Source organism: Trematomus bernacchii, unplaced genomic scaffold, assembly GCF_902827165.1.
Source record: "Trematomus bernacchii unplaced genomic scaffold, fTreBer1.1, whole genome shotgun sequence".
Taxonomy (NCBI): domain Eukaryota; kingdom Metazoa; phylum Chordata; class Actinopteri; order Perciformes; family Nototheniidae; genus Trematomus; species Trematomus bernacchii.
Genome location: NW_022987709.1, coordinates 783,219 through 800,941, shown reverse-complemented (window position 1 = coordinate 800,941; position 17,723 = coordinate 783,219). Strand labels below are relative to the sequence as shown.

General features: G+C 38.8%; 1 protein-coding gene across 1 annotated transcript in view; it reads right to left on the bottom strand.

Moving 5' to 3' along the window:
• rab6ba (RAB6B, member RAS oncogene family a) overlaps positions 1-15,960 on the bottom strand; it is a 126,627-nt gene extending 110,667 nt beyond the window's left edge. The window contains exon 1 of the mRNA XM_034140902.1: positions 15,725-15,960. Coding sequence (XP_033996793.1) covers positions 15,725-15,794 — 70 coding nt within the window. The 5' untranslated portion in view covers positions 15,795-15,960. The remainder of the gene's footprint in view (positions 1-15,724) is intronic.
• Between the last annotated feature and the right edge of the window lie 1,763 nt (positions 15,961-17,723).

The window sequence follows — 17,723 nt, the reverse complement described above, 5'->3', positions numbered from 1 at the left end:
CTACTATATACAGCTTTCGATTGTGTGCAACGCTGCGTGGTGCAGCCAGTATTTAATACTAACAGCGACCTGATGTGATATGACCAAAACCTCATAGCCAATCTGTAATTTTCTATCAACATAACAAAACATATCACAATTTAGCACATCTTATGTAAAATCAACCCACTGGTTATGGCGTTATTGGCTATTCATGCCAGTGTAACTCCTCAAACTAGAGGCTTGTATGCCAGCTAATGTCAGTGGTGTTGAACCTAGACGTCCTTGTATTGTGTAAGCTCATCTTTCGTATAATTTGTTCCACTCCCTTTTCACTTTTAGACATTTGATTTGATGGTTGATGTTGTTTTTACTTTTCTCCAGCAGTGAGTGTCAGCAGTCAAAATACACCAGTAATGAAAGATACCTGACTATGCAGGTAAGTTTACAAAATATTCATATTGTGTATAGCTGGGTAATTTGAAATGTTTTCAAAATAAACATTTGCAATCTAACTGGCCACATTGAAGTCAAGTGGTCAAAATGAGTCCTTAGTCAACACAATACAAACCAATGCTAAATGTAAAATGATGGGGAAAAAAACATTCATTTAAATTACATTTTGTATTTTCTATATTTCACAGGCTACTAAAGGAAATTAACCTTTCAGCAATTTCTCTCGACAACAAATGCTAAGTAAGTTTATCAAGTTACTATTTTTATACATTTAAGTTGACATAGAAATGTTTATGTAACATGGTTTGGATTTGAAAAGGTTAACATTTGTATTTATTCATGTTTTTTTCCAGTTTCCATAAGATGAGATGGGTGTGTAAAACTTGTAACTTTCGATCAAATAAAAGGGTAGGGTTGTTAAAGCACTACAGGCTAAAACATTTTTCCCGGAGCTAGTCAGTCCCTTGTCTTTACAATGATTGCCCTTGTTCATTTAGAACATTTAATGCCCTTTGTGCCCATTTGTCCCGACAGCACGACGAGTCAGCAACACCAAGGGAAGTTCTTTCATTTAGTTGTCTACTATGCAGTTCTAGTTGTTTTCATTCAGAGAGACAATATATTGAGCATCTTGCAGCCATTTGAGGAGATATGAAGTTGTCGCATGTGTGTTCAAAAACTGCAGCTTCAAAACCAATATATATTCTACCGTTGCTTCTCATAAACACAGGAAACATTCTCCATATGGCACTGAATACTTTAAAATACCCTGATCCCACTGTTGCTCAGAATGAGTCATTGAGAAGATGAGGAGGATCCTGAGCACATTTGTTGAGGAACCACAGGATTTATCTCGGCTCATAAAAGAGAAGTTTGGCCAACTCTTCCTAAAACACTTGTTTGGCACTTTCAATGTGCCAAACAAGTGTATTCAGTGTGAGAAAAAGTTTTTAGAGAGTACTTGTCCATGGACGAGTGAGTTTGGCAATTTACTTGTCCGAATACATTTTTCACTTGTCCAGAATGGACAAAAATTGGGGCCACTGAAATCTTCTTCTTCGCCAACGTATTTGACATTTCCCCACGTTTTTTACGACACCGCTAACGTAAGTGAGCGGTAGGATTTTACTGCATCACACATAGGGTTGGGTATAGTTTGGATTTTAACGATTCCGGTTCTGCTTTTCGATTCCGGTTCTGCTTTTCGGTTCCGGTTCTTTGAGAGGGTAAAAATAAGTCCCATGACAAACTGGGAGAAAAACATATTTATGAAAACATTAAGTCAAATCTGTATTCCTATTTACAAATCACTTCATACTGTTTAATTTCTTACGGTTATTGAATAAAATTATATAAAAATAATCTCTGCATTGTTTAGTTAGTTCTATGTGGTGCAGTTTGAGAATGTACAATTGGCCCAGTCTCCTCTGATGTTACACTGCAACCTGCCTGTGAGACAGAGTCCAACCACACATGTCCAACACATAGGCCTAATAATAATATTAATAATAATACATTATATTTATAGCCTATAGGCCTAGCGCTTTTCTACAACTCAAAGACGCTTGCATGCTTACACATGTCCTGCAATACACATGCTGCAGCTGCCCAGCTGCTCACTGTTTGCAAAAGTAAATAAATAGTATTTTCATTTCAATAATGTATTTTCTATACCCTGCTTCATAAACAATACGGACATCCCTGGGCTCCTCCGAGTCTGGGGGTCGGGGGATGTGAGGACAGCGCGAGGACACAGACAGGGAGGCTGCTTTACTTCATAAAGGAAATGGCGTCAATATTAACAACATAGGAGCTAAAACGCTTAATAACCTTCATTACGTGTTAACCTGTTAAGCACCAAGCCTGTTTTTCATGTTTCAGGCTCGAAAATGACATGCCCAAAACAAATGACTACAACTTAACTTCTAAAAGGGTTATATGAATAATTTCTTTTATCAAAGCAAGGTTACATCTGTGAGTTGGATGTAGAAGTGTCAGAATCAATCTAAATGTTTTTTATTTTAAAGAAAATTCAGATTTTACATAGTAAAAAACTGTAAATGATAGTGTCCGTCCAAAAATTCTTTTTTACAGATAGTGAAAACTACCCTTGGATGATGGGTTAGTAGACTAAAAGCTTTAGGAATCCAAAGTACAACATATAATAAGTACCCTGTATCAAGATTGATGCAAAACAAGTGACATTTGACCTTTTTAGAGAGGTTTAGCCAAAACCACCCCACCTCTGAGGTGATTTGGGTGAAAATGTTTTTTTTTTCCATATCTCTGGCCCCCCTTGGTCGATTTGGATGGTTGACACCTCTTTCTGACCGTTAGAGCCAATAGAATCGAAGGGGGAGGCCCCCACACACACACGTTGTGAAGAGAAGAGGTGGAGGCTTCGCGCATGTAAATGTCCAGCAGAGTGGACCTATCTCTAGCTCTGGCATTTGGAAACGAAAAAGCAGTTTTATTGCTTATGGATTATCAGAAATCATTTCAAAGAGGACACAGACACATTGGATGAACCTATGGATTAACTGCAGCATCGTTTTTTTATCGTTTTAATGCCATTGAAGACCAGTTTTGACCAAGGTAAGCCATGTTAGCGTTTCTAGCTACTTAGCTCCACATGTTATGATGTACGCTTTCATTTATAGCGTCGCAAATGTTTATCACTGAGTGTTGAGGTGGGCACCACTAGATTCAGTGTCTCCAGGACACCAAAAACGAGTGGTTGGCTGTGCATCTAGGATAAGTAATAAGGGAGTTATTGTGAGTTTAAGTGCCGTTTTAGGTTACATTTTTTCGCTCGTGGTTAATTCAGAGGCTGAGTGTTAGCATTGTGGGTTTTTTTTGAAAAAAAAAATTAAAAAGATCAGTTAGCTGAGTTTCTTCCCGTTACATGGATATAAAACATTCATAGTTTTATTAAATATTAAGATCCCTTAGACGTTGTTTCCTGCAAATGACGCGTTTATCCGCCCGGTACCGGGCGGATGGTGCGTAACAGGTTAAAGAAAGAACATAAGAAAGTTTGACAAATGTGAGGCTGTTAAACGGGCAGCGGGTCCGCTGTGTGTAGAAAGAGAGAGGGAGAGAGAGAGACGCTGAACTGCACCGTGCAGCGATCAGATGATCCGGAGCACAGAGAGAGAGCTGCGGTCCGCGGGGCTCGGCCTCGCCTCCTGTCCTCACAACTCTTATTAATCCCGGTACTGGACAATTGTTATTTGTTCCTACTCGGAACCGAGTTTTGCTTCCCAACCCTGCCACTGTGCTACACTTCCCCCCCTCGACCCGCCCCCGTCTAACAGTACAGAAAGCGGGGAGATGCATTTCCTTAGGAATCGACAAGCAGAACCGAAAATAACATTTCTAAACGAACAATGGCGGACACGGACAATTTGCGAATGAGTTCTGCCTTTTGTAAACTGAGTTTATCAATAATTTGTCCATAAATGAGGGCTAAAAACATCACTTGTCCGCCGGACAAGTCAATTGAAAGATCTACTTGTCCGACATTGTAAATAACACGTCCCGGACGGTGGGACGTGTGCTTTTTCGCACACTGGTATTGATGAAATAGTAGATGAGCTTCAGTTCCTTTCCTGCTCTGCCTCCAGTCCAGTTTTAAGAGATGTGGTTGAGTCAATTGTAAAGAACCATAACTGTGATTTGGATGCAGCTGTATCTCAGATTTAGTGAAAAATCTCTGCGAGCCACACCCTGTAAATTCAGCTTTGGGAACAGATGGACCTTTTACTACTTCATTCAAGAGACGTCAATTCACGAAGGAACATTTTTCAGTGGTTGAAACAAAAGAGTACATACTTGATAACAAAGAAGAAAAAACATTCCAGTATGTACCGGTATTGCAAACCCTGCTGCAGTGTTTAAAAAATAATACTATCCCAATACCTGTCCTTTCATGATGCATCTCACTATCAGAACAAAGATATTTTTCTCAGCAGAGGAAAGAATTAGTATAATTCTGTACACTGATGACTTTGAGGTGTGTAATCCTCTTGGGACTTCCCGAAAAAAGCACAAAGTCACGGCTGTGTATTTGGTGCTGGGAGATGTTCCAGCGCAGTCACGATCAACATTGGACTCGATTTATTTAGCTATTCTGTGTAAGGCAGAGGACAGCAAGAGGTTTGGATTCCAGAGCATTTTAGAGCCACTATTAACAGGTCTGAAAAGCTTGGAGAAAGATGGTCTTTTTGTACCATATTTAGGAAAAGACGTCAGAGTAACTGTGGTGAGTGTGGTAATTTGGGAGCCCATTCTGTTGCAGGATTTGTCGAGAGCTTTGCAGGTTCTCCTGTCAGTCGGTTTTGTCTCAGAGAGCGGTCAGAGTTTCAGGCCAAAGAAGTAAGATCTGGGTTTTTTCAACGGAGAACTGAAGAGCAGCATGCGGTGCATGTTCAGACAGCTTTGTCTAGCCTGAATCACACACATTGCTATGGTGTCAAAAAACCGTGTGCACTATCTGAACAACTTGACCATTTCCATGTAACATCTGGTTACCCTCCAGATGTTTTACATGACCTGCTTGAGGGTATTGTTCCAGTGGAGTTGGCATTATCATTTGATAAATTCATCAAGAACAAATATTTTTCTCTCGTGGAACTCAATGACTCCATTCGTCAGTTCCCATTTAAATGGAGCGATAAAACAAATCGCCCTCGTCTTCTCCCTGGCAACTTTGCGATTCATTCGGGAATTTGGCCCCTTGGGTGCCCTGTGGACAATGAGATTTGAAGCATAGCTTCTTTAAAAGAGCTGTCAGACAAACAGGTTGTTTCAGGAATGTCTTGTTGTCCCTTGAAAACAGGACCAGCGGACGATTGCACACCGTCTCCATGAATCAAATGCAGTCAGACCAACACTCAGTCACAAAAACAATAGAGGTCTCTTTAGATCTACTCAAGGATGAAATAAAAGACAAAGTTAAGTGTAGATTCCCAAAACTACATGTTGCAAATAATGTGTGCTTTTTAGGCACCATCTATGCAACTGGGATGTTGGTGTGTTGTGGTTCTACCGCAGGATTGCCTGACTTTGCAGAGGTGCTACAGATGTTGGTAATTCATGACCAACTGGCCATGGCTGTTAAACTACAAAACACATGGTACAATGAGCATCTTAGGAGCTACGAGTTGGAGAACACCAGCAATGTGCAAGTACTTGAGCAAGGAGAGATTGCAGATTGTTATCCTTTGGCTGCATACACTCTGGCAGGAAGACGACTAGCTACCTTAAAGCACCACATTTGCCTGTCCTTTTAGGTGCCACACAAAGGTTTTTGCAGTTCTTTATATTTATACATTTTTAATTTATCTGTTTCTGATGCAGCTTCTTCTATAGAGATGGGTACCCCAGCAAAGCTCCGGATCATTTTCGAAGATAATGATATTCGCAAACTGGTTCTTCCCTCGGGCATCCCCGGAACACTCAAGGACCTTATTTGTGAAATTAAGGAGACATTTCATATTCCAGGGGAGTTTTCCGTGATGTATCAAGACATGGAATTTGGTGGCCAGTTTTTCACTTTGAGCTGCATTGAAGAAGTAGAAGACAAGGGAACATTAAAGGTTGTACAAACCCAACCAATTGTACTAAATCTCAGTAACGTGGAAGTGTCCAACGTTGACTCCTCCCTAGCAGAAGAATCTTCCCATAATTCTTATGTCCACTCATCTGGATCTCAGTACACCATCCTTCTCTCCTCCTCTGGTGAAAGTGGAACACTTTGCCGGTCTCAGGTGTGGCCTGCAAAGTTTCAAATCCCTGCCTTTGCTTATGATGTAGACCTTTTGCTGGAAGCAGGCAACCAGGCCTACCAAAAGGATGGCACCCTTGTGAACAATCCCAGGCTGACAAGTATGGGCTCAGAACAGTCTCATAATACACACATGCACACAGAAGGATTCACACTTGTATTTCATGATCCGCAAAAGGATTCACACTTGTATTTCCGGATCCACACTTGTGTTTGTCAATGCACACACAAATGTTTTCCGTTTCATATACATGTAAATAAAATCCAAATACAGAAAAAAGTTTTACATATGTATTTTTGATCCTCACATATTTGTTTTCCGTTTAAAACCGCTGCACCTACAAACACAAACCGCTTTCTGTGCATGGATCGCTGTGCATTCGTGTGTGGGTTTTTTGAGACTCCCCTGACGGTCACCCGATTCGTACTTGTAATTTTTTCTGTCTATAGCCAATCAGATGTCTCCTCAATTCTAAGCCAATCACATGAGCGCGCCCCCACGAGGGTAGATTTCTTGCGTTCATGACGTAGCGCTTCATGTACGCATTTTGCGCTGTCCGGAGCTGACAGGTCCATGGAGCCTGCCTGCAGGCGCTAATCTCAGGACACCTCCACTCTCAGTACATTGCCACTTTCCGAGCAGGAAATGCACACAAATACAAGCCTTTATATTATTAAGGTACAGTGCCACTTTCCGAACCATTAATGAATGCTTGTGTACACAAAAACGGCAGGCAAAACTGTTTTAAATGTGTGTTTCCTGTATGGCGAATACAGCTGCTTTATTTATGTCTGTATGAAGTTGTTGTGAGTGTGGAGGGAGCAGCTACAGGTTAGCTTAGCCTAATCGATCAGTGCACTACGAAGCCAGTGCTAGACAGTGAACTGTCAACGGGGAGAGCCCCGCCGGTCATTATCGGCCGATATTCACTCTTAATAGTTTGATCGGTGCTCTCTATAAAGGCCGATCAGGAGAGCTGGATCTGATCGATATGGACATAAACGCGAGTGAATTTTAGCGAGCTGCATGAGAAACTGACGGGCTGTCAGGAGAGAGGGAGGGAGAGAGGAAAAGAGATGATCCTTACTCCCGTGTTATTATCCGGTCATAGTCCGGTAATTACCTAACGGAAACGCTGCTACACAATTCTTATAATTATTATTATTGAAACATGACCGGTAAGTTTCAAATTTGTCCGGTAAAATTAAATTCTGTCCGCGGAAACCCTGCTCCGGACTACGCAAAATGCGTATATGAAGTGACATGAATGCAAGAAATCTACCCTCGTGGGGGCGCGCTCATGTGATTGGCTTAGAATTGAGGAGACATCTGATTGGCTATAGATAGAAACAATTACAAGTACGAATCGGGTCACCGTCAGGGGAGTCTCAAAAAACCCACACACGAATGCACAGCGATCCATGCACAGAAAGCGGTTTGTGTTTGTAGGTGCAGGGGATTTAAACGGAAAACAAATATGTGAGGATCAAAAATACATATGTAAAACTTTTTTCTGTATTTGGATTTTATTTACATGTATATGAAACGGAACACATTTGTGTGTGCATTGAAAAACACAAGTGTGGATCCGGAAATACAAGTGTGAATCCTTTTGCGGATCATGAAATACAAGTGTGAATCCTTCTGTGTGCATGTGTGTATTATGAGACTGTTCTGAGCCCATAGACAAGTAGCATACTTGAAAAATGTGCAGAGACGATATTTTTATACCGCATACCCTGACGGTGTCCAAGTATTAGCTTTGGCAGAAGCCTTGGTAGAGTACCCATGCCTCAAATAACCCGGGTCTTTTAATGGCATATATGGTTGGTAAAATACAAAATGGGCAATTACCGGGCAAAATTGAGATGCCGTTAACTTGCCTGTCCAGACCTGGAGGTGAACTCACATAAAAAAGGCAGAAGTCAAATGCAAAGGGTCCAAAAGGCATCAAAAGGCTGAAGTAAACTACCTGCCACTTGGGGAGACAAAGGACACTTTGGAGAAGGAGAGAGTAGACTTATTAACAGAAATAAAGAAGAAAAACAATGAGAAGATTGTTGCTGAGAAAATGGAAAGCTCTTTTTCATATCGAAGACTACAAGTTGTCGAGCATTGCCCTGCAGTCCAAGACTTCATAGAGAGAACGGCCTGCACTGTTCTCGGAACATCAGGTAAATCTAGCTTTCATGTGTTTTTCTACCTGGTGCTGTGATAGTGGTTTGTGTATATGTTGCAGGTATTAACAAGATACACTCACTTCCCATTTTATTTATCACCTTGCTAATTCAGTCTCACACTAGGAAAGCTAGGAAAGCATTATTTTTTGCATTACATTAATGACATGGTTTTTTTGTATCACCTTTTTGTTTAAGATCAAAGAGGAGTTCAGAAGGATAACAACTCTTCATCTGGAGCGAACCTTTTTGATGAAACTGGACTTCTACATCCCCAAACTGCGGAAGATATTTGGGAAAAAAGGCGGGGTTGCAGGCTCAAAAATAAAACCGATGCTGGATTCACTCCAAGCTTTGAAATGCATACAACGACATTATTTTTACTGACGAAACAAAATTATAATTGAATGCGCCGGCCATTACAGATACATTTTCGGCATCTTTGAAGTTATTACGTTTGTTCTCACTTCTCCCCGTGATTTAACTGCCTGTTTTTTAGACTACAATGTAAATGTGAGGCATTCTCTTAAAATGTGTTGGTAAATTTGAGCCGTGCTTAAAAGAGGTTATTCAAAAAGATTGAATTTAGTCATGCCAGTGTTGCTAAATGTCTCTGATATTTAATGTGAATTTACACAAGTAGCTTTACAGTCAGATTTTACCAAGGCAAGTCTCTTTTAAGTGTTTGCATACAGATCATTAATATCAGGCCTGCCGGACCAAAAGCCAAAGCCAACAGAGCATCTGACCAAGCTGGTTTCATTCTACATATCATACTTGATCAAAAACATGAGTTTTTAGAAACTCTTACTTTGCATCCTTGCACCTACAGTGGTTGGTGCCATCTTTGGTAGAATGTTCAATTGACAAGGCAATACATTTTGCTTCCTGTATTTTTATATAGTTTACAATTATGTAGTATTCTCTATACTAATTTACATGTCTGTTTAAACAGCAACATGTTGAAGGTAGGGGAGATGCCATAATCCGCTGCCTGATGGAGTTCCTTGGAGAGAGTACAGAGGAACTCATCAAAGACTACCAGGTAAATGTTCTGATGATTGTTGAATTCATGTTTAAAATGTTGTCTGTTCTTCAATATTTCTAAATAAATATCTATCTATAGTTGAGCAACTTGTGTCATAATGTGGAGAAAAAAAATCTTCAGATGAATTCATTTAGCATTAAATACATTTAACATAAAATATATTTTTTTTACTGTAATTGATTTATTATTAATAGATTTTCTTCTATACTTTCTCGATTTCATTTTCTGATTGAAAATATGTTAGAATTGACAGTTGAGATGTTTAAACCCAAACACCCCCTAATTTCTGCTATATACTTAATGCAGTTTACATATTGTTATTTACTATTTAATAAAACTAGCTGCATTCACACCTATGTCATTACTGGACCAAAAAAATAAGAGTTCATATAAATTCCCTTCATTAACTTACCCCATCCTTATTCGAGTTAAAGGATAATCTACTTAAATCGTCTTCTGTACAATTACTTCCAAGAAAGGTTATAGTGTAATGTATCTTAACCCTGATTCACATGTTTTGACAGGATGTAAACAAAGACATCGTAAAGGAGGACTATGCTGACCAAGTCCTGAAGATCTTTGTTGTCAGCGACAGTGCAGCGCAGGGAGACACAACCGCTGGTAATGTGTGGATCGTCATCGAGGGAACTGAGGTGCTCTATAAGTGCAAAAGTGTGGCAAACGCGTGCCTCTTGCTCATGGGCATAATCTATGCCATGAACTTGGCGTACCCACCAAAGTTGAAATAGACTTTTGAAGTCTTCCAGAAGCTCTTTCTTGAGCTCAATTCCCTTAAGATGTCACCTAAAGTCCAGGCCTTGCGCACCAACCTTTAAGCCTAAACTGAAATACATTTAGTTAGGTGCAAACTTTCCTTTTCTTTTATAGCACTGTGTACTTCTTCTCTACTGCAACTCCATTTAAAATGGAAATATTGTTATTTTAACTTCAGTTCATTTAGTTAGTTCATAGTGAAACATTTTGGATTAAAGATTTAAAAGAAATATTCTTTGAAATCATTAAATACGATTTGTTGTTATAGTTAAAACTTTCCAACAGTTTACACAAAAACTGCTTTTTGAGTAAGACTAAAATAAATTGCTTACTGCTCATGGGCATCACTTATGCCATGAACTTGGCTGACCCACAGAGGTAAATACACTCTTGAGCTTCATTTCTTAAAGATGTTTCTTAAAGTATAGGCCTTGCACACCAAACTTTTAGCCTTAACAGAAGTACATTAAGCTAGGTGCAAACTTTTGGTACGGTCCTTTTTTTATTCATAGCACTGTGTACTTCTTCTCTACTGTAACTATAAATATTGTTATTTTAACTTCAGTTCATTTAGTTAGTTCATAGTTAAAAATGTTGGATTAAAGGTTTACACAAAAACTGCTTTTTGAGTAAGACAAACAATTGTCAGCTAAAAATATAGTAACATGTTTTTATTTAATTAGAAAAATGTATTCACAATTTTGTACTTTAACATTTTTATATATATATATATATATTAGGGCTGTGCAATTAATCGTATTTTAATCGCAATTACGATTTTGGCCTGCCACAATTACGAAAACAACATAATCGGAAAAAACGATTATTTTGCTTTGCTAGGTTGTGACAGTGCACTGCAACATATTTGATCTAATTTATTTGTATTTATCATATTTATATATGTTTATTAGCTTGTTGAAGTGCGCTCCAAAATATTTGTTGATCTTGTTTATTAGTATTTATTATTTTGATATTATTTATTTAAATGTAAATATAAATGTATCATTTATTTTATTTATTGGTTTTTCAGTTGAATTATACGTTCAGGGTAATCAACAGTTATAAGATACTGTTCAAATGATTATTTGTATTTTTTTTAAAGTTCAATAAATTGATGTTTTCAAAGTCAATGAATAATCGTGATGTCAATTATTGACCCAAATAATCGTGATTATTATTATTATGCCATAATCGCACAGCCCTAATATATATATATATATATATATATATATATATTTATATTTATATATTGAACGTTTTGTAAGCTGTTGCTTAAACCATGAGGAAATAAAGTTTATGTTTAAAAGTGTTTGTTGTTTCATGTTTTGTAGTAGCCTTAATGTAAGATTGTGTAAAAATAAGCTTATTTTTTAAAACTAATGCATATAGAGCTGTGATGTTAAAGGTAGAAGAAATTACATGTAAATATTACTTAAATATTTTTGCAATAAAAGTAAAGAATAGTAAGTAAAAACAACCTGAAAAGCCACACATTTTGACTGGAGATTTGTAATTAGGAGCAAAGGTACTGCAAGTAGAAATGACTATGGAATAGTGAGTAACAGTTACTAACAAAGACAGACAATTGACAGTAAAGTTTATGCGAGTACCTTTAGTTATAGACACTTCTTAACTGTAAGTAAAGTTTACTTGAAATATACGGTGTAAAATCTACTTAGGTTTTCTGAGTGCAAATTATTACCGAGATGAAGTAAATCTTACTCCCCATTTTTTTCAGTGTACGTGTAACATTTAATTTATATTTCAAAGGTTCATTATTACAGTTTGATTTTTGATTTTATGTGACGCACAACGTACCATGCTGTTATTATAACGTTCTTTATCAGCCCCTTGAAACTGAAACCATTTTATAAAAATAAATAATATGAATATATCATATACGTGCAACGATTAGTCGACTAATCACCTAAATTGACGATTTTTTAAATCTTTAGTCGAGGGCAGCCCTACTCCACATACATTAATCCCGTAAGCAGTTTATGGATTAAACTATAAACCATTGGTGTAACATAGATGGAAATACATCTATTATAGACTGTAAACATTATTTAGCTACACTTATACTTAACTGTAATTTACATTCCAGTTTTTAGTGGTGATACCAATCCAGACAGATATGTGACCTGGCTTCTGTTTCTCTGTATACAAAAAAATGCAGGTTAGTGATGTGTGCATATGTGGGTAAGTATGCAGTCTATTTATCTTTGGTTTCACAGCCTCACTGAGGAGATGTGTCGGCTGCTCTCTGCCAGAGCAAGCCAAAACTCAGTTTCATTTGCTCAGAAAGCTGTTCCCTTGAGACGCTGTGATTGATGCGTTAAACAACAAACCCAGCTCTACAGTGAAGCATATCGGTCCGGTGATTCAGCAGTATTTTGAAGCCAGCTCTAGTTTGTGCGATGGCAATCTCTGTGCAGTGAAAGATGGAAGATGGCATTTTGATTCACTGAGCAGAATCCTATGGCAGCCATGCGGATGCACTTACCAAATGTATCCCCATTTTTGTATCTGAGGTGAAATGAGGCTTGTAGCAGAGGATTACCTCCAAACAATTAGCTTTTACTATACTATATACTAATACTGCTCCCTTTGAAAACATGCCTGTAGCAACACATCTATGACAATTGCTCTCCCGTAAATGCAAAGCAGTAATCTAAAGACGTTCCAACAGTGTCCTGGTTGATAGCTCTCAGACTGAAACTTTCAAAAGGCTGTTTCCGTCAGGAGAGTGGGCACACAGGCTTGGAATCAGCTGATTGGCCTGCTTAAAGCCTTCAGCTTTGTAAAGGAAATCTTTAGCCAGACTGCTTTGTACAGACAGTGTCGAAAAAAACCCTGAGAAGTACGTAGGAGGAGAGACTTCCTGACAGCTCATTTAACATTCTGCCTGCTTCCACCCACTTAATGTGGAGCCCCCACCTCTGTGACAATCATTTTATTAAAAACAGAACATCATGCCATCTTTCCCTTTACCATGATGGTGGAAGTGTCTGAATATTTTTCAGACACTTCCACCTTCACTGTACACAGGAACTATCAACCCAGAAAGAACAAGTGGCCTTTTCCTGGCAGCCTCTGTACTCATGCCCCCGTCCCTGACATCCTTGAGTCCAGTCGTGTACATTAATAAATGATGGTGGCAGGGCTGACGGGATTCACGCCCGCCTGAACACCAGCTGCAATTATGGCAGACGAGACATGTCTGCTCCACCGGAGAAGAGACAATCACAAGTGAGCCGGCCGCTGCCACTGTCTGGTTAAGCACTGGTTGACAAATAAAGTCCCCCGATCGCAGACTGGGGGGACCCATTACTGCTTCACAGATCAAGCAATTTTTACCAATGATGCCACAGAATTAGGCCAACTACTGTATCTACGAACCTCCAACATCATATTAGGCCAAAGGTTTTTGATTGCTGATAAAACTTTACAGCTGTTACCATAATTATTATTACCATGCAGTGGGTAATGTCAGCCCAAATGATGGAAGAAGCTCATTCTGCGACCTGGGATCGTTAAAGGAATATTACACATTGACACATAGATGGACGGAAACACTAATACATGTCCTCATCAGTTTTCCTTTGCCAGTCAAAAAAAGTTTTGAATGAGCAATTGAGTTCAAGCTATAACAAAGACTAAAAGGAATCTGCATTTTATGGAATTGAAATGACTAAATGTCCTACACTGCTTATGATGAAGAATCATTCATTAAGGAAAAAAGTTCTTCATTCATACAGTAATTCAGGCCTAATGTCAGTTATAACCAATTTCTGTTTGTACATGTCACACACATATTGGTAATTATTTTAGATTTCAAAATAGTGTACAGTACTGCTGACATACTGCACAGAACAAATGAACCAATTTCAAAGAGATCAAAAGAAAGGAAGCTGCAGTAAACCTGAAAGCATTCTAAACCTGTCTAACCTGCAGCTCTGATGCTACTACAGAAGCTCATACAGCATCTAAATGATCATCAATGAGTTCTTTGTATTCAAACAAATGAATTGAAGCTTTACAAAACAAACATACACATTCACACCAGTCTATGATTCACACATACAAAACATAGACTCATTCATTTTACCGCGCTGGAGATTTCATCAATACGATTCAATTCTGAAAACCTATAATCATTTTTAATACTTTATCTATCTATCTTTCTAATTGAACAATGATTTACCATCAAAAACATTCAGACTCTTTCATTTAGATATTAGTGTACTGTGAGAAAGTCAGAGGGGAAAGTGATGAGTTTAACAAAGAGTCATCTTTAACATCTTGATCGTTTTTTTAAATGTAAAAACTCCTTAATGCACTGAACCAGAGAATAATTGCAATTTTTGACAAAAATGATGATTAATTAATAATCTCTTTTTTTTTTACTTAACCATGAAAAACACAGGGCATCATTCTTTGTCAGTATGTGTTCTCCGTAAAGCCAATGCTTGGTTGTACATAATATTAAAGAAAATATATCCGATATTACCAAAATATCAGATATAGTATGTTAGGCTGTAAAAAGAACAATATACGATACATGCATGGCCTTATACTGGATGATCAATACAGAAGGACTGAATCGTGAACAATGTGGTTCATTTTGCTCCTCTGAATTAGATAATAGTTACATAAAACATACTTGCCCTGTCCAAAAGATAACGTGAACCTAAAGATTTAAATCATGTCCCAGCCAGTAATCTTGTGGAAAACAATTGTGTTGACACATCGAAGCTTGAATAAGGAGAGTATATCTGGGGGTGTGGGTGAGTAAAGCTCGAGATGGAGGCACAGATAAAGACAGATCAGAGATTATTCTAAATCATATCTATGTCACAATCATGTCTAATTGTGTATCATGCAGAGAGTGTATACCCATACAATAATGATTAGAACATGTCCTCATGTAAGAACATGAACTTGGCCAGCCTCAGCAGCAGACTGCAGACACAAGTTATCTCATCGCCACTGACAACCTGGGTGTGTCTGAACAACATAAATATTTACCAACTTACTGTGTCATCCACAGCATCACAACCCACACAAGCACATTCATTAACCGAGCATTATGCAATTGTATAAACCCTTTACCCTTATATATCATCCTAATGTTTTAAACTACTGGCCACCTTAAACGCTTTAAAACGCGTACATTTAAGCCGTTTTACAGCCTATGTTTTCCTGTTAAACGTCCAGACCGTAGGCTTCAATTCACACACTCCGGTCCATTGTGTGGAGCCTTACAGGCTGCTAATTTGATTAAAAGAATGCCCTGCCCTCCCACTCCCACTGTCACACACTGAAAACACAGATTCACCGGTGAATACACTTCAATTTAAACTAAAAAGAGACGTATACCCGCCGCAGAGCTATGTAGACGGGCCGTTTCCTCTGTAACCCGCTGGCAGCAGGTGCAGCGGGTTCACTGGCACACTATAGCAGAAATGAACTTCAGTAGAGAAGGAAACATGTCTTACCACTCTGCTCCCCCAGAAAGACCAGTTTGAATTTTCTTAAAGGGTTTCCAAAGTCACTGCCCACGGACATTTTGAGAAGGAGCTGGGGGAACTCTGGAGGACAGTCTGAGTATACTTGTGTGTGTTTCCAGTCGAGTTCGGTGTTGGTTGGTGAAGATGCCTGGTAGAAAAGGCGGTGATGTTGCTTTCCGTTCAACGTCGCGCTCTCTTCGTGATGGGAACACACACTGCTGCTGCACCGGGTCGTGACGTATTCCTTTTTTCCTCTCACCAAAGGTCGCCTGCGCATGCGCGGCCTCTCCTCGTTCTCTGTTAAACTGACAGCCGTGATATAAAATGACGTCATGTGAGTCAGTGGAGAAAGTGAGGAAAATGTGGTGCCTGGTTTAAAAAAACCTAGAAAGTAACACATATTTTTTATTATACATTTTATCATGATATTGGCAAGAAAAACATGTTCATACATTTAAAGTTAGCAATAACAAAATGTAGTATTTTGTGAAACTTCTTTCTTCCATGATTAACCTATATCTGTATGTTTTATAATGTTTTTGTTTCGTGTGATATATGCCTGGCTGTGTAATTAAAATAATAATTCAACTTGCAGCGGGGTCCCAAGTTCAAGTATTTAGAATAACGTCTTCTCTTGGTTCAACTCAAAATATGAATACATAACTTGGCATCATCACATTTGGGTGTGTCAAGCTTATATTTTACTTTAGTCTACTTAAAAGGCTACTTTAGTGATGTAGTATTGCACTCCCATAAAGTTAGTTTTCAGGCTTTGTATCAAAGATTTGTATATTCCAGGTCCAAGCTACAATCACCCTGTCTTGGGACTCGGGAGGCCTGATAATTTATTCCGGCAAATTACTCAGACCTACTAATTGACCTAACAGAAGTTATTGAGTCTTTGTAAGTTTACTGCTTGGCTCAGATCCACCAACGTCAGCAAGATCTCACCTCTATTAACTCCTGAAGAACCAGGTTCAATTAACTGCTGTTTGAATTCAGACGACCCACTAAATCTGTTTAATCGATCCCGAAGGATTTTGATATCAGTAATGAGGTGTGGCCCTACCTAAGTGTGAGTGTGGCAGTGTGCATGTCTTACCTTTAAGCAGGAGAGGATAGCGCAGATGTCTTTTAAATTGTCCCAATCCAAAAGGTGGGATCAGTTTATTTGAAGAAAAATGTGTCCACACTTGAACAGGGTTTTACCTTCTCTTGTTACAATATGACAGTAATATAAAACATGTCATGCTGTGGCCATTTTCTAATCTGAAACCTTAATTCATAGTTTTGACATTAAAGTCTTCCGACATAATCCAAAGGAATCTCCTCACGGATCGCCGGGTCTAAACATTCACACCTATAGCTTGACAAAATTCAGAGGCGGTTCCTCGTAAATGGTCAGTGGAATCTAACAGTTTCAAACTTTCATCCAACAATTCACTCAGCTTTCAATAAACCCGATTTAATTTAGACATTAAAGTCTTCCGACATAATCCAAAGGAATCTCCTCACGGATTGAAGGTGCTATACAAGAGTCCGACAGCATTCAGAGGCACCTCCTCAAAAATGGTCAATAGGATCTAACAGTTTCAAACTTTCATTCAACAAACCAATTCTTATACACACCTATGTCCGGCATGAATTCAGAGGACCATCCTCATAGGTGGCCGGGTTATAATCTTTCAACAAACAATTCATTCAGCTTTCAACAAAGAAATTCGAGAGATATTTACCAAGTTTGAGAGAACCTTTACCGAGGAAAAACCCAGCTCTCCAGGGAGAGAGCATACCGGGAGAGAGCATACCAGGGGGAAAACCCCCCCCTCTCGAGTTTGCTCCCTCTCTGCTATTGTTTTTATCCTCAAAACAGGACAGAAAAACCTAAAGACACCTCCTCCATACCCATATTTGTGGAAACTGGGCATGGCCTCTAGTGTGCAGGACTTGCAAAATATTATTCTCGGCTATGGCATAAACACATTTT